The sequence below is a fragment of the Molothrus ater genome, chromosome 32 (assembly GCF_012460135.2).
Source record: "Molothrus ater isolate BHLD 08-10-18 breed brown headed cowbird chromosome 32, BPBGC_Mater_1.1, whole genome shotgun sequence".
Taxonomy (NCBI): domain Eukaryota; kingdom Metazoa; phylum Chordata; class Aves; order Passeriformes; family Icteridae; genus Molothrus; species Molothrus ater.
In genome coordinates, this window is record NC_071659.1 from 647,777 (window position 1) to 663,686 (window position 15,910).

The window sequence follows — 15,910 nt, forward strand, 5'->3', positions numbered from 1 at the left end:
CACCCTGTGATAAATTCACTATCATTCTACTTAAACTGGCATGGCTTGTAATCCTTCATACAAGGTTGGGAATTGTTTTTGCCAAGGGCTCAATCAAAGGCCCAGGGGGCTTGGGCTCCGTGCCAGGGTCCCTGAGCCCCCTGGGCAGGGGCTGGAGCCCTCCAGGGCAGCCAGAGGAATTTCCTGGGCTCCCACAGCCTGGCACTGTGAAAAGGCTCTTTTGTGCAGTTTGGGGTATTGCCAGCTCCAATTTACCCTCCAATCCCCCCAGCAGCAGCCTGAGCTGTCGGGATGGACGGGGCAGAGCACGGGATGGTCACAGCTTGGCCCTGAGAGGAACGGGGGGTTTGTCTTTACAAACAAACCCTGGGTCTGCAGGGAGCTAAAACCAGCACTGGGGGATAAAAGAAACACTGGCAAGGATTGCACTGACTGGTGAATGGAAACAGAGATTTGATTTTACAAATAAACTCTGGGTTTGCTGATGAGAAAATCGCTAATCAATTGGTTTTAACATTTTAAAAGTTTAATAGCAATAAAATGGTTATAAAAATAGCAATACAATCAGAGTAATAATAATTTGGACAATTTGAATTAGGACAATACGAGACAATAAAAACAGAGTTAAGGACAGTCCGGGTACCTTTCCTGGGCAAAATAAGCCCGAAAAAGGCCCCACATTAACAGAGGATTAACCCTTAAAAGCAACAGCCTGTTGCATATTCATACAGCTCATCCATGATGCATAAATTCCATTCAAACACAGGATTCTGGCTGGGCAGTGTCAGCTTCTTCCTCTGAATCCTGACTGCATCTCCAGGGCTGAGGAGGCAGGAAGAAGTTCGTTTGTTCTGATAAGGGAGCAATAAATTCTTTTTCTCTGAAAGATTTCGGTGTCCTGTGGCTGCTATCTCGGTGTGAGTCCTTTCTTTAAAACAAGTATCTGACATAGCATAGTTTCTATTTTAACATTATGTTTTAACCTAAAACCATATTTAACACACTACTTAAGAAAATTAATACAGCATAACTTTCTAACATAACACATATAATATTCATTTGAACGTTTGCGAAAAGCCAACCATAAAATAGGCATTTTTGGCATCCCGAACGCCGCAGGCCCGGCCGAGCGTGGCCGAGGGCAAAGAGAGCCCCGGGAGGAGCCGCGGTGCGGAGCGGAGGCCCCGGGAGGGGCGCGGCAGCAGCGGGCGGTGCCCGGGGAGCGGCAGCTCCGGCAGCGGGAGATGGCGGCACCGAGCCCCGGGCCCCGGCGGGAGCAGAGCCCGGCCCGAGCCCGGCCCGGGGCTGCGGCTCCGCGGCTCTCGGGGCTCCCGGCGGGGCCCGGGCGGGGCGGGAGCGGCGGGGCCGGCCCGGAGGGGGCGGGGAGAGGAGGAGAGGGGGCGTGTCCATGCAGATTTGTCCCCGCCGCGCGGTGCATGCCGGGCCCGAGCCCGCGCCGAGCCCGCGCTGTCCTGGCGCGTCCGCGGGCTCGGCGCGGGCCGGGCCGGGCCGGGCCGTGCGGGCCGGGGCGCAGCGCGGGGCCGGGCGGCGCCGGGGCCGGGGCGGGTCCGGGCGTGTGCTGGGCGGGCGTGCGGCGGGCGGGGCAGGCGGGCGGTGGGGGAGTTCGGGCATACTTACCTGGCAGGGGAGACACCATGATCAGGCAGGTGGTTTTCCCAGGGCGAGGCTCATCCCTTGCACTCCGGGTGTGCTGACCCCTGCGATTTCCCCAAATGCGGGAAACTCGACTGCATAATTTGTGGTAGTGGGGGACTGCGTTCGCGCTCTCCCCTGGTGCTCTCGGTTAACAATAGATATAAAGCATAGAATAATCACTCTGACGCTGCTTTGATATCTCTCATCGTCCCCGCCGGCGGAGCCCTCCCGACTCCTGTTCGAGTTCCCCGCGGCTGCACCGGTGACCGTGGGCGCGCAGCTCCCGGTGCGGACGCTCCTCCCGCTCCCCCCCGTTCTGGCCCGAGCCCCGAGCGCGCAGCCAGCGCGGGGACGGTGCTGTGAAACACAGGTTCACTCTCCCATGAACATTTCTGAAGTGTAATAAAGGCCAATGGGAGCTGTATACCATAAAGCAAAGGTTATTACAGCCGGGTGCATTGTGGCACTCAGCCAAGACCACGCTGTTACCTTCGGGGATACCCCTTCAATATCTTCCAATTACTTCAGCCCTTTGCATATTCATAGACCCTATGCATATCCAAAAACTAGTTTACATTTTCCAGGAACTGTTTTACATGGCCCCTCCTTTGATCTGCCTTTTTAGAGCACGGGTGTTTCTCGGCTGTGGTTTTGGCTCCTTCTCCTTATCCCTTTCAGTCTGGGCTTTGGTCCATGATGTCCTCAGACGGTAAGGTCACCATGGGCCATGATGCTGATGGTTGGCAGATCTGTACAGGTGTGCTCATCCTGTGTTCATTGGATGCCATCCCATCCCAGCAGGCATTTTAACACAACCACATTGATATCAGCTATTTCACTACTATGTCTTAGTTTAATTATTAACAGAAGTCAAACCTGCCTTTATAACAAAGTAACTTTAACGCTACCCATAAAAACTCATTTTAATATTTGCGAAAAGCCAACATTAAAATCTGTATCTATAGCAGTGGGAATGTGCACAGCCCCCCTCCCGTGGGTTCCACCCCACACCCGCCCTTCCCCCGGGAAGGGAGCAGACGGACACACAGCGAGGACCCGCAGCTTTATTGGAGCCCAGAGCCCCCAGCCCCGGCACGGCGCCCTGCCCTGCTCAGGGGCTCTTGGCCTTCCTCCGCTGGGTGCCCCACAGCAGCAGGGACAGGGACACGGTGGCGGTGCCCAGGATTCCTCCGAAGAGAAGCATCGGGAACGTGCCCTGCCAGGACAGGAGTGAGCACCAGGGCAGCCCCTGCTGCTGCAGGGGCAGGGGGAGTCCCACTGCACCCACCTCACGCAGGCACCTGTAGCCATGGAAGGGACCCTCGCAGAGGCACTGGACGAGGCCGGGGCCGTCGGGGGCACACACAGAGTTTTCAGGGCATGGCCAGGCTGGCAGAGCAGAGCAGGGGCTCAGGGCCAAGGCCAGACCCCAGTGCCAGCCCCACACACCCAGTGCCCGTCCCGCACCGTACCGAGCTGCTGGGAGCTGTTGCAGGGGTTCCTCTGTCCCTGGCACAGCCGGCTGCTCCTGTCCACTGTCACATCCTGCCAGGCATCGCTCCCGCCTGGACACTCCAGCGCCAGCGGCACTGCGCTGTGGGCACAGCTCAGCATGGGCACAGCTCAGCATGGGCACAGCTCAGCATGGGGCACTGTGCTGCGGGCACAGCTCAGCATGGGCACAGCTCAGCATGGGGCACTGTGCTGCGGGCACAGCTCAGCATGGGCACAGCTCAGCATGGGCACAGCTCAGCACAGGCACTGCACTGTGGGCACAGCTCAGCATGGGCACAGCTCAGCATGGGCACTGCGCTGCGGGCACAGCTCAGCATGGGCACAGCTCAGCATGGGGCACTGTGCTGCGGGCACAGCTCAGCATGGGCACAGCTCAGCATGGGCACAGCTCAGCACAGGCACTGCACTGTGGGCACAGCTCAGCATGGGCACAGCTCAGCATGGGCACAGCTCAGCACGGGCACTGTGCTGCAGTCACAGCTCAGCACGGGCACAGCTCAGCACGGGCACAGCTCAGCACGGGCACTGCACTGTGGGCACAGCTCAGCATGGGCACAGCTCAGCACGGGCACTGTGCTGCGGTCACAGCTCAGCACGGGCACTGCGCTGTGGGCACAGCTCAGCATGGGCACAGCTCAGCACGGGCACTGTGCTGCGGTCACAGCTCAGCACGGGCACTGCACTGTGGGCACAGCTCAGCATGGGCACAGCTCAGCACGGGCACTGTGCTGCGGTCACAGCTCAGCATGGGCACTGCGCTGTGGGCACAGCTCAGCATGGGCACAGCTCAGCACGGGCACTGCGCTGTGGGCACAGCTCAGCATGGGCACAGCTCAGCACGGGCACTGTGCTGCAGTCACAGCTCAGCACGGGCACAGCTCAGCACGGGCACTGCACTGTGGGCACAGCTCAGCACGGGCACAGCTCAGCACGGGCACAGCTCAGCACGGGCACTGCGCTGTGGGCACAGCTCAGCAGGGGCACCACGGTGACCCCCAGCCCCGCTCCCCCAGCACTCACAGGCTCTGCAGGTCGGTGAAGCCCCGGAAGGAAGCACTGGGGACAGCTGGCAGCGGGTTCTCAGTCAGGTCCCTGCGAGCACACGGAGCTTCAGTGCCATCCTGCACCCCGGCCTGGCAGGCACCGGGGGCATCTCGCTGAACTCAGGTGGAACCCATGCCCCCAGCACCCCCTGCCCGCCCGAGGCCCTGGGGGTGCAGCCCTGCAGGGCTCAAAGGTCTCTGCAGAGCTGCTGAGGGAGCGCTTGGTCATTAACAAAATCACTGATAAGCTGAGGTGTCACGGTGCTTGCTCATTAACAAAAACACTGACAAGCTGAGGTGTCACGGTGACCTGAGGGCCAGCACGGCTCACTGGGCACATCTGACCCTGAGCCCTGAGCCCTGGACGTGGCAGCTCCCTGACTCCCGTCTCCCCAACCCGGGGATGAGGACACCGTGGGACTGTGGCAAAAGCCAAGATGTGACCATGTGGCTCATGTCTCCTGTGCCAGCACAGGCCCCCACTGGCTGTGCTGTGACAATGTGCACCATGACAGCTCCAGAAGGATTTGTCCCCTGCTCCCGCTAAGGCTGCCTGGGCAGAGAGGTCCCAGGGCTCCCCATTCAAAAACGGGGGTGGTTTCTGTTTGGTCGCACCCTGTGGACTGCCACTGGCAGCCACGAGGGCAGGGAGCAGCCAGCGCCCCCGGGACCAGCAGGGCACGGCTGTGCTGGGCTGGGCCCGCGGGAATGTCCCACCAAACCTGCCCCAAGCCCCTGTGCTGGCCTGGGCCCTCGGGAATGTCCCACCAAACCTGCCCCAAGCCCCTGTGCTGGGCTGGGCCCTCGGGAATGTCCCACCAAACCTGCCCCAAGCCCCTGTGCTGGGCTGAGCCCTCGGGAATGTCCCACCAAACCTGCCCCAAGCCCCTGTGCCAGCCCAGCCCAGCTCCTTGCAGGGGCAGGAGGAACTCACAGGACGATGGCAGCGGTGGCCTCGGCCAGTCCCGGGGGAACGCTCTGCAGGGAGCAGTTGCTCAGGTCCAGCCTGGGAAGGGGCAGTGCTTGGGGACACAGCAGCAATGCCTGTCCCCCACACTTTCCCCTGCGGCCCTTGTGACCCCCAGCACCCATCTCAGCCCCGGACTGTACCCGATCCCCCCGCACCACCACGCAGGATGCTCCACCCGGCATTCCCCAGCCCCGCCACTCCCCGGCACCGCTGCGAGCCCCGAACCCATCCCGGCACCCTCCATCCCCCGAGCACCCCCTTCACGCGGCCCCCGACCTCCCTGCACCCCGGATCCGGCCCCCGCCTGTGCATCCCCGTCCTCCCCCGGGCCCCCCGTACCCCAGAAGCCGCCCCGGGGACGGGCCCCGCTCCCGGCAGCAGCGCCCGTCGCTCTCGGTGTCCCGCCGGGACTCACAGAAGCGGGCCACGATGGAGCCGTTCCGCGGCGGCCCCGGGCAGAGCCCGCACACCTGGGGAGGCCGAGGGGGCACGGGCAGCATCCCCGGGGTCCAGGGGGCACGGGCAGCATCCCCGGGGTCCAGGGGGCACGGGCAGCATCCCCCGGGGTCCAGGGGGCACGGGCAGCATCCCCCGGGGTCGAGAGGGCTTCGACAGCATCCCCGGGGTCCAGGGGGCACGGGCAGCATCCCCCGGGTCCAGGGGGCATGGGCAGCATTCCCGGGATCGAGGGGGCACGGGCAGCATCCCCCGGGTCCAGAGGGCATGGGCAGCATTCCCGGGATCGAGGGGGCACGGGCAGCATCCCCCGGGTCCAGAGGGCATGGGCAGCATCCCCCGAGTCCAGAGGGCACGGGCAGCATCCCCGGGGTCCAGAGGGCATGGGCAGCATCCCCGGGATCGAGGGGGCACGGGCAGCATCCCCCGGGGTCCAGGGGGCACGGGCAGCATCCCCGGGATCGAGGGGGCACGGGCAGCATCCCCGGGGTCCAGGGGGCACGGGCAGCATCCCCGGGATCGAGGGGGCATGGGCAGCATCCCCCGGGTCCAGGGGGCACGGGCAGCATCCCCGGGATCGAGGGGGCACGGGCAGCATCCCCGGGGTCCAGGGGGCATGGGCAGCATCCCCGGGATCGAGGGGGCACGGGCAGCATCCCCGGGGTCCAGGGGGCACGGGCAGCATCCCCGGGATCGAGGGGGCATGGGCAGCATCCCCGGGGTCCAGGGGGGCACGGGCAGCATCCCCCGGGGTCCAGGGGGCATGGGCAGCATCCCCGGGATCGAGGGGGCACGGGCAGCATCCCCCGGGTCCAGAGGGCACGGGCAGCATCCCCGGGGTCCAGGGGGCACGGGCAGCATCCCCCGGGTCCAGAGGGCACGGGCAGCATCCCCGGGGTCCAGGGGGCACGGGCAGCTCCGGCACAGGGGCACCCCCCGACTCCCGAGCATCCCCGACCCCCGGGCGTGACCGGACCCCCGGTACCGGCGCTCCCGGGACAAGGAGAACCTCCCCGGCCTTAGGGCAACCCACGGCTTCCCCGACGCCCGGGCACCTCCAAGCCGGGCACCCCCGGCCTCAGGTCAGCCCCGACCGGGGACCCACCGACCCTCGGTTCCCCCCGGGACCTCCCGAACCGGGCACTCCCTGACCTCTGGGCACCCCTGACCCGTGACATCCTGTGCCCACCGGCGCCCCCCGTTTCCGACCCTCCCCTGGTTTCCGTGGCCCCGTTCCCCGTGCTCACCGCGGCCCCGCGGGCGGCCCGGGGCAGCAGCAGCGGCAGCAGCAGCAGCGCGAACCCGCGCACGGTCCCGCTCATCCCCGCGCACCGGGGACCCCGAGCGGGCGGCGGCGGCGGCTCCGTGCCCGTTCCCCCCCCGCCCGCACGGCCCGGGCGCCCTCTGGACCCGAGCCAGGCCCCTGAGGGCCCCGGCAGCGCGGGCACCGGGGCGCGGTGACCGCCGGGGGCGGAGCCGGGCCGGGATGGGGATGGGGACCGGGACCGGGACCGGAGCCCCGCGCGGCCCCCGGTGATGCCGTCAGCGGCGGGCGGGCGGAAGCGGCGGCGGGAGCGGCCCCGCCCGCCCCGGCGTCATCCCGGCGCGCCCCGGCTGCGGCGGCACGTGGGGAGAGTGCTGCCGCCGCCGGTGAGTGTCGCACCGGGGCCGCCGGGACAAGGTCACCGCCGCCTCCCGCCACCGGGAACGGGCGCCCTGCGGGCGGCGGGGACTGGGGCTCGCGGGGTGAGGGCGCTGGCGACGCCGGGGACGGGGAGCGGAACCCCGGGATGGGGACACCGGGGACGGGGAGCAGAGCCCCGGGTTGGGAGCACTGGAGGCAAGGAGCAGAGCCCCCGGCTGCGGCCACTGGCGCCACCGGGAACGGGGAGCAGAGCCCCGGGATGGGGGCACCGAGGACGGGAAGCAGAGCCTTGGCTGGGGACAGCGGGGACAGGGAGCGGAGCCCCGTGTTAGGGACACCGCGGACACCGGGGACACCAGGGACACCGGGGAAGGCGAGTAGAGCCCCAGAGAGCCCCGGGATGAGGGCACCGGGGACAGCTCCGGGTCCCCGAGGGCACGGGGTGACGGGAAGGCTGTGATGGAGCGTGAGGAGCGGGGCACCGGGGCAGGCGGGCTGGGCACGGCGGGGACGGGGCAGCGGGCTCACCACGGGGACACCCTGGGGACACCCTGGGGACACCCTGGGGACACCCCGGGGCCGGGAGAGCGGGGCCTGGGGCTGGCGCTGCTGCGCTCTGTGGGGCACACTCTGGGACCGGCTGGGCGAGGGGGCAGCAGGCACTCGGAGGGGGGACGGGGCCGGCTGGGCTGGGGGCACCAGGGGAGGGCGTGTGGGGGCACCGGGGCCGCAGGCAGCACCGGCACCGAGGGGTCTGTGGGGCACGGGAGCCTCGGGCCAGGGCCGTGCAGGGCGCTGGGGCTGTGCTGTGCCCGCCGGGGACGCCCTGTGACCTCCCTCCCATGTTTAGTCTGCACGGGGGAATGCGGGGAGTGACCTTGGACCCTGGCCATGAGCTGCCACACGTGGGGCCCGTCCTGGTCAGGGACAGGCCAGGGCTGGTGGCGGCACAGACGCTGCCCTCTCACCCCATTCCCCACCCTGGTGCTCAGAGCCCCGTGCCAGCTCCGCTGCCCCCGGCCCTGTGGGGTGGGCAGGCCCGGGCAGGCTGTGCCAGGGCTGCCAGGAGGGGCTCAGCCTAATCCCAGCAAGCATTCCCAGGCAAGCATTCCTCCAGGGATCACCGTGGCACCACGGTGGGCACCGTGCCACTCCCTGGCTGCTGCCCCCGCTCCAGACTCGTCCTCCCTGTGCTCCTAAGGCTGCCCTGCTGGGACAGAGGGTCCCCACAGCCTGCACCCCCTCCCAGGCCAGAACGGGGGGTACCCACAGCCCTGTGGCACCTGCTGCTCCCAGGTGCCTGCTGCCACAGCCCTCTGGGTGTCCTCTGGGTGTCCTCTGGGTGTGGGGGCAGGCAGGGACAGCAGTGTACCCAGCTGTCCCCTCCTGTTCCTCGGGAGCCAGGCCGGGGGCAGAGCACGGGGGGCTCTGGGGGATGGATGCCTGTCAGCAGGGTCAGGGTGGACTCTCAGGTGTGTGCCCCCCCTGGCTGCTGCCCCGAGGCTGCCAGCTGCCCCCTGTCCGTGCCTCTGCGCCGGGGCAGCTCTGGCAGGGCGCTGCTGGAGTGGTTGGGCCGGGTTGCCTTTGCTGCCGGTGGGACCGGTGCTGCCGGGTTTGGTGCAGGGCTGGGGTGGTTGGGCCGGGCTGGGTTTGGCTCGGTGGGAGCGGCACTGCGGGCTCCAGGCTGCTCAGCTCCGGGGGTGGTCGTGTTGGCTTTGGCTCGGCTGGGACCGGGGCTGTCCCGCACCGGAGGCGGCTGTGTTGAGCTTGGCCCGTTCCGCCGGGACTGGCGGTGCCGGTGCTGCGGGGGGCCCGGGTGGGGCTGTTTTTGCAGCCATTGTCTCGGGGCTCTTTGAAGACTCTCCAGTTTCCTTCAGCGGGGCAGGTGGGGTGGCCCGGGGGGGACAAGCCCGGCCCAGAGGGAGGAGGAGGAGGAGGAGGAGGAGGAGGAGGAGGGACGGGCGTTTTGCCCCGCTCTGGCTCCCCGGGGCTCAGCAGAGCGAGCGAAGGTCCCCGCAGCACTGACACGTCGCTCCCGCAGCTGGCAGGGCCGGGCCGGTGCCGCTCGGGACGCGCTGCGGGCTCCGGTGCGCCCATGAGGCCGGCGGGACAGCGGCGGGGCGGCGGCGGCGGGGGCGCAGCGGGGACACGCTCGGCATGGAGTTCACGGCCATCGACTACAGCATCTTCGCGCTGCTCCTCGTGCTCTCCTCCGCCATCGGGCTCTTCTACGCGCTGAGCGGCGACCGGCAGCGCACGGTGCAGGAGTTCCTGCTGGCCAACCGTGACATGGGCTGCCTGCCCGTGGCCCTGTCCCTGCTCGCCTCCTTCCAGTCGGCCGTGGCCATCCTGGGCGTGCCCGCAGAGATCTTTCGCTTCGGCACCGAGTACTGGTTCCTGGGCTGCTCCTACTTCCTGGGGCTGCTCATCCCCGCGCACATCTTCATCCCCGTCTTCTACCGCCTGCGCATCACCAGCACCTACGAGGTGGGCAGGGACACGGGGGGGACACAGGGAGGGCACGGGGGGGACACAGGGAGGGCAGGGGGCTGCTCATCCCCGCGCACATCTTCATCCCCGTCTTCTAGCAGAGGGGACACAGGAGGGCACAGAGGCCGGGGGGGACATGGGGAGGCAGAGGGGACGCAGGAGGGCACAGGGGACACGGGAGAGCACAGGGGACACGGGGAGAGCACAGGGGACATGGGGAGGGAACAGGGGGCAGTGGGGAAGCAGAGGGGACGCAGGAGGGCAGAGGGGACACAGGGAAGGCAGAGGGGACAAAGGGAGAGCAGAGGGACACAGGGAGGGCAGGGGGGACACAGGAGGGCAGAGGGGACATGGGGAGGGCAGAGGGGACATGGAGAAGGCAGGAGGGACATGGGAGGGCACAGGGGACAGGGGAGGGCAGGGAGGACACAGGGGAAGGCGCAGGGGACATGGGGAGGGCACAGGGGACGTGGGGAGAGCACAGGGGATGTGGGGAGGGCACAGGGGCCAGGAGGGACATGGGAGGGCACAGGGGAATGGGGAAGGCAGGGGGGACACAGGGGAAGGCACAGGGGCCATGGCGAAGGGAGGGGAACACGGGAGGGCACAGGGGAATGGGGAAGGCAGGGGGGACATGGGGAGGGCAGAGGGGCCATGGGGAGGGCACAGGGGCCAGGAGGGACACGGGAGGGCAGGGGGGACACAGGGAGGAGGGCAGGGGACACAGGGAGGGCAGGGGCTGCGGGGAGCACAGAGCAGCCTGCAGTCGGGTGCCCTGACCTCTCTCCTGGCAGTACCTGGAGCTGCGCTTCAACAAGACCGTGCGGGTGTTTGGCACCATCACCTTCATCTTCCAGATGGTGAGCGGGGCCGGGGCCGTGGGGCTGCCGCGTTCGGGGCTGGGCGTGGCTCAGCACTGCTCTCCCTCCCCGCAGGTCATCTACATGGGGGTGGTGCTCTACGCTCCTGCCCTGGCCCTCAACGCAGGTACGAAGGGGGCAGGTGTGGGGCCGGGCTGGGGGCCGCTGCCCCTCACCCCAGTAATGTCCTCTGCCCCCTCCAGTGACGGGCTTTGACCTCTGGAGCGCGGTGCTGACCATGGGGCTGGTCTGCACCCTCTACACTACCCTGGTGAGTCCCTGGTGCCCTGTGCCCTGCCGTGCCAGGTGAGTGCTGTCACCCCGTGCTGACGGCTCCTGTGTCCCCACCAGGGTGGCCTGAAGGCCGTCATCTGGACAGATGTGTTCCAGACGCTGGTGATGCTGGCGGGGCAGGTGGCCGTCATCGTGGTGGGCGCCTGGCGGGTGGGGGGCATGGCCCGAGTGTGGCGCGTGGCCGAGCAGCAGGGCAAGATCGCCGGCATCGAGTGAGCCATGCCCTGGGACCCCTGTGCTGGTCTGGGACACCTGGGGCAGCCTGGGCTGGGGGAGAGGGACCCTGGCTCCTGGGACCCCCTGTGCTGCCATGGGGACACCTGGGGCAGCTGGGCGGGGGGAGAGGGACCCCCTGTCCTGCTCTGGGGACACCTGGGGCAGCTGGGCGGGGGGAGTGGGACCCCCTGTGCTGCCATAGGGACACCTGGGGCAGCTGGGCTGGGGGAGAGGGACCCTGGCTCCTAGGGCCCCCTGTGCTGCCATAGGGACACCTGGGGCAGCTGGGCTGGGGGAGAGGGACCCCCTGTGCTGCCATGGGGACACCTGGGGCAGCTGGGCGGGGGGAGAGGGACCCCCTGTGCTGCCATGGGGACACCTGGGGCAGCTGGGCTGGGGGAGAGGGACCCTGGCTCCTGGGACCCCCTGTGCTGGTCTGGGATGCCTGGGGCAGCCTGGGCTGGGGGAGAGGGACCCCCTGTCCTGCTCTGTGGACACCTGGGGCAGCTGAGCCGGGGGAGAGGGACCCCCTGTGCTGGTCTGGGGGCACCTGGGACAGCTGAGCCGGGGGAGAGGGACCCCCTGTGCTGGTCTGGGGACACCTGGGGCAGCTGGGCTGGGGGAATAGGACCCTGCAGTGGTGGTGTGGCCCACCCCTGTCACTGTCACTCCCTTTCCCGTGGGTTATGGGGTGGCAGTGAGGACCCTCAGCATGACCCTCAGCATGACCCCCCCTGTGCTCCCCACAGCCTGGACCCCAGCCCCCTGGAGCGCCACACCTTCTGGTCGCTGTCTGTGGGCGGGATCTTCATGATGCTGTCGCTGTACGGGGTGAACCAGGCGCAGGTGCAGCGCTACCTGTGCGCCCGCAGCGAGCGCGAGGCCAAGCTGTGAGTGGGGCTGGGCTGGGCTCCCACAGCCGGGGTGGGGCCCTGCCAGTGCCCTGTCTGACAGCCCCGCGGCCCCGCAGCTCCTGCTACGCCGTGTTCCCCTGCCAGCAGATCGTGCTGTGCCTCAGCTGCCTCACCGGCCTCGTCATGTTCGTGTACGACCTGGAGCACCCGCTGGCGCCCGGCCAGCGCCCTGCCTCCTATGACCAGGTGGGTTGAGAGCCCCTCGTGTGTCCCCCCCTCTGCCCCGAGCCCTGCACTGACCTCCTGCCGCAGCTGGTGCTGTTCTTCGTGATGGACGTGCTGCGGGACCTGCCGGGGCTGCCCGGGCTCTTTGTCGCCTGCCTCTTCAGCGGCGCCCTCAGGTGAGTGCCGGCCCTGGGCCGGGGGCCTGGCTGTGCTCAGCTGTGCTCAGGGGTCCCGGCCGAGCCCCCTCCTGCCCCCTCTCCTCCCCAGCACCATCTCCTCTGCCTTCAACTCGCTGGCCACCGTGACCATGGAGGACCTGGTGCGGCCGCACCTCCCCGGGCTCTCGGAGTCGCGGGCCACGCTGCTCTCCAAGCTGCTGGGTGAGTGATGGGGGGTGCCCGGGGGGCAGCCGCGGGGCTGGCGTGCTGGGGGGGTCCCCAGCACTGCCCTGACACCCCCCTCTCCTCCCCAGCTCTCGGCTACGGGCTGCTCTGCCTGGGGATGGCGTACGTGTCCTCCATGCTGGGACCCGTGCTGCAGGTAGGCACGGGCTGTGGCACTCCAGAAGGGGTGAGGGACCCCGGCCCTGGCACCCCAGAGGGGGTGAGGGACCCCCAGGGTTGCCCAGGGCACGGGGCTGGTGCTGAAGGCCGTGTCCCCGCAGGCAGCCATCAGCATCTTCGGCATGGTGGGGGGCCCGCTCCTGGGGCTCTTCTGCCTCGGCATGTTCTTCCCCTGCGCCAACCCCACCGTGAGTGTCCCCACCTGGCCGGCGTCCCCAGCCCCGTGTGGCTGCGTGGGGAGCTCTGTGGGGCCAGTGCCATGTTTGTCCCTGTCACAGGGAGCCGTGGTGGGGCTGCTGGCCGGGCTGGCCATGGCCTTCTGGGTGGGCATTGGCAGCTTCCTGCAGAGCACACCGGGGGTCAAGGGGGTGCCCCCGGCCAACAGCACAGCACTCCCCACCGTGGGCAACCTCAGCACTGTCCTGGCCACCACGCTGCTGCCCCCCACCTCAGCACCGCCCCCGAGGTGAGTGCTGGGTGTGCTGGCAGTGCCGGGTGGGTGTGCAGGGTGGGTGTGCAAGGTCTCAGGTGGGTGTGTAGGATGTGTGCAGGGTCTCAGGTGGGTGTGCAGGGTCTCAGGTGGGTGTGCAGGGTGGGTGTGCAGGGTCTCAGGTGGGTGTGCAGGGTGTGCAGGATATGGGGTGGGCATTCAGGGCGGGTGTGCAGGGTGGGTGTGCAGGGTGTGCAGTGGGTGTGCCGGTTCTCAGGTGGGTGTGCAGGGTGTGCAGGGTATGGGGTGGGTGTGCAGGGTGGGTGTGCAGGGTCTCGGGTGGCTGTGCAGGGTCTCGGGTGGCTGTGCAGGGTCTCAGGTGGGTGTGTAGGATGTGTGCAGGATCTCAGGTGGGTGTGCAGGATCTCAGGTGGGTGTGCAGAGCGGGTGTGCAGGGTCTCGGGTGGGTGTGCAGGGTCTCAGGTGGGTGTGTAGGATGTGTGCAGGGTCTCAGGTGGGTGTGCAGAGCGGGTGTGCAGGGTCTCGGGTGGGTGTGCAGGGTCTCAGGTGGGTGTGTAGGATGTGTGCAGGGTCTCAGGTGGGTGTGCAGGGTCTCAGGTGGGTGTGCAGGGTCTCGGGTGGGTGTGTAGGATGTGTGCAGGGTCTCGGGTGGGTGTGCAAGGTCTCAGGTGGGTGTGTAGGATGTGTGCAGGGTCTCAGGTGGATGTGCAGGGTCTCAGGTGGGTGTGCAGAGCGGGTGTGCAGGGTCTCGGGTGGGTGTGCAGGGTCTCAGGTGGGTGTGTAGGATGTGTGCAGGGTCTCAGGTGGCTGCTCCACCCCTCCTGCTCACACCCTGTCCCCCAGCCCCACGGGGCTGCAGCGTTTCTACAGCCTGTCCTACATGTGGTACAGTGCCCACAACTCCACCACCGTCATCCTGGTGGGGCTGCTGGTCAGCCTGCTCACGGGTGAGTGCGGGCTGCGGGGGGGCTGCCGTGCTGCCCCCACCCCGCTCACGGCCCTGCGCCCCCAGGCCCCACGCCGGCCGCAGCCCTGGACCCCCGCACCATCTCCCCCGTGCTGCCCTGGCTGCTCTGCTGCCTGCCCCCCAAAATCCGCCACTGGCTCTGCTGCGGGGGAGCCGGCCCTGCCCAGGTGAGGAACAGGACCCCCCCACAACACCCCGGGGGAAGGGGGGACATGGGGGCACCCCCGTGCCCCTGCTGCCTCCCCTGTGCCCCCCCTGTGTCCCCCCTGCCCCCCCTGCCCCTCCTGTGCCTCCCCTGCCCCCTCCCCTGTGCCCCCCTGCCCCTGCTGCCTCCTCTGTGCCCCCCTGCCCCTGCTGCCTCCCCAGTGCCCCCCCTGCCCCTGCTGTGCCCCCTGTCCCTGCCCCCTCCCCTGTGCCCCCCCCCCCGTGTCCCTCCTGCCCCCCTTGCCCCTGCTGCCCCCCCTGCCCCTTCTGCCTCCCCTGTGTCCCCCCTGTGTCCCCACAGGCCCCCGGCCATGGAAACATCTCGGAGAAGAGCCACGGGGTGCCCAACGGGGTGTCCCCCCCCGGCCCCGAGCTGCAAGGGGACGAGGGACAGGGCTACGTGCGCAGCGCCGCCGGGCCCCTCTACGCCGTGCAGGAAACCTCCTTCTGACGGCCCAGCACGGGGGTCCCGGGCACCCCCTGCTCGGGAACCCGCCGGGGCACCCTCACAGAGCCGAGGAACGGCCCGAGGCTGCTGGGCTGCCCCGCCCGGGGCTCTGGGACCACGGCCGGGGGGGGTCGGAGCGGTGCCCCCCGCCCTGTCCAGGCCGGGACGTTGTGCGGTACCCCCGGCCCAGCCACGTGCCTTACACACCGCTCCGGGGCCGGGGCTGTGTCCCCACGACCCCTGTCACCTGTCTTTGTGTTCGGTGTTCCCCAATAAATGCTTCTGGGGCAAAGACGCTGCAGGGTCCCAAGGAACAGCCCGCTCCCTGCTGCTCCCCAGGACCCCCACGGGACCCCGTCACCCCAGGCAGTGAGGGGGTGTCTCCACTGTCCTCCAGGAGCCCACAGGGTACCCGGGACTGCCGTGTCCCCAAACACGGCGCTGTTCCCACCGTGCCCCATTTTTGCAGTCACTGGGGTCCCCATGGAGCCACAGCACCGCTGTCTGCCCAGGTTTTGGGGGTCCCACTGCTCCCCAGGAGCTGCCATTTCCCCCGGCACCGGGCTGTCCCCGCTGTCCCACATGGGGCCGTGTCCCCCCAGGATCTCCCGGTCCTTGTCCCCCCAGCACCGGGCTGTCCCCCCGGGATCTCCCGGTCCTTGTCCCCCCAGCACCGGACTGTCCCCGTGTCCCCGCTGTCCCCCCGGTCCGTGTCTCCCCGCCCAGCACCGGGCTGTCCCCGCTGTCCCGGCGGGATCTCCTGGTCTGTCCCGCCCCCAGCACCGGGCTGTTCCCGCTGTCCCCCCGGCATCCCCCGGTCTGTGCCACCCAGCACCGGGCTGTCCCCGCTGTCTCCCCGATCCGTGTCCCCCCCAGCACCGGGCTGTTCCCGCTGTCCCCCCGGGATCCCCCGGTCTGTGCCACCCAGCACCGAGCTGTCCCCGCTGTCCCCGCGGGATCTCCTGGTCTGTCCCGCCCCCAGCACCGGGCTGTTCCCGCTGTCCCCCCGGCATCCCCCGGTCTGTGCCACCCAGCACCGGGCTGTCCCCGCTG

General features: G+C 68.4%; 2 protein-coding genes and 1 non-coding gene across 6 annotated transcripts; 2 read left to right on the forward strand and 1 right to left on the reverse strand.

Annotated features, from left to right (window-relative positions):
- The first annotated feature begins 1,630 nt into the window (after positions 1-1,630).
- On the forward strand, positions 1,631-1,794 carry LOC118700671 (U1 spliceosomal RNA). Its single transcript, XR_004982326.1, has one exon. It is a non-coding gene; the product is annotated as a U1 spliceosomal RNA (small nuclear RNA).
- A 686-nt stretch (positions 1,795-2,480) lies between these two features.
- On the reverse strand, positions 2,481-7,198 carry ATRAID (all-trans retinoic acid induced differentiation factor). Of its 4 annotated transcripts, XM_036405240.1 has the most exons (7): positions 6,888-7,198; positions 5,524-5,654; positions 5,149-5,220; positions 4,192-4,263; positions 3,129-3,250; positions 2,945-3,045; positions 2,481-2,872 (listed from the first exon to the last, which is right to left on the reverse strand). In XM_036405240.1, exons 1-7 carry the CDS (start codon positions 6,960-6,962, stop codon positions 2,768-2,770), a joined length of 678 nt encoding a protein of 225 aa, XP_036261133.1. In that variant the 5' UTR covers positions 6,963-7,198; the 3' UTR covers positions 2,481-2,767. The 4 variants fall into 4 exon arrangements, with proteins under 4 accessions (XP_036261133.1, XP_036261130.2, XP_054374055.1 ...); XM_036405237.2 differs by lacking the exon at positions 6,888-7,198 and having other exon boundaries at positions 5,524-6,827; XM_054518080.1 differs by lacking the exons at positions 4,192-4,263; positions 6,888-7,198 and having other exon boundaries at positions 5,524-6,832.
- An 84-nt stretch (positions 7,199-7,282) lies between these two features.
- Positions 7,283-15,151, forward strand: SLC5A6 (solute carrier family 5 member 6). Its single transcript, XM_036405236.2, has 16 exons — positions 7,283-7,386; positions 9,327-9,772; positions 10,570-10,635; positions 10,711-10,762; positions 10,839-10,906; positions 10,987-11,141; positions 11,895-12,035; positions 12,116-12,245; positions 12,312-12,400; positions 12,492-12,604; positions 12,697-12,764; positions 12,889-12,975; positions 13,066-13,253; positions 14,082-14,185; positions 14,251-14,372; positions 14,711-15,151. Exons 2-16 carry the CDS (start codon positions 9,443-9,445, stop codon positions 14,858-14,860), a joined length of 1,863 nt encoding a protein of 620 aa, XP_036261129.1. The 5' UTR covers positions 7,283-7,386; positions 9,327-9,442; the 3' UTR covers positions 14,861-15,151.
- Positions 15,152-15,910: the final 759 nt, after the last annotated feature.

What these genes read in the sequence shown, in the direction of transcription:
- ATRAID (XM_036405237.2), bottom strand. Translation starts at nt 6,530, where the DNA reads ATGCTGCCCGTGCCCTCTGGACCCGGGGGATGCTGCCCGTGCCCCCTG. An exon ending in TCCCCGGGGCGGCTTCTGGG is followed by an intron (nt 5,221 to 5,523) that starts GTACGGGGGGCC and finishes GCCCCTTCCCAG; the next exon opens with GCTGGACCTGAGCAACTGCT. An exon ending in CAACAGCTCCCAGCAGCTCG is followed by an intron (nt 3,046 to 3,128) that starts GTACGGTGCGGG and finishes CTGCTCTGCCAG; the next exon opens with CCTGGCCATGCCCTGAAAAC.
- SLC5A6 (XM_036405236.2), top strand. Translation starts at nt 9,443, where the DNA reads ATGGAGTTCACGGCCATCGACTACAGCATCTTCGCGCTGCTCCTCGTG. An exon ending in CTCTTCAGCGGCGCCCTCAG is followed by an intron (nt 12,401 to 12,491) that starts GTGAGTGCCGGC and finishes TCTCCTCCCCAG; the next exon opens with CACCATCTCCTCTGCCTTCA. An exon ending in GCTGCTCTCCAAGCTGCTGG is followed by an intron (nt 12,605 to 12,696) that starts GTGAGTGATGGG and finishes TCTCCTCCCCAG; the next exon opens with CTCTCGGCTACGGGCTGCTC.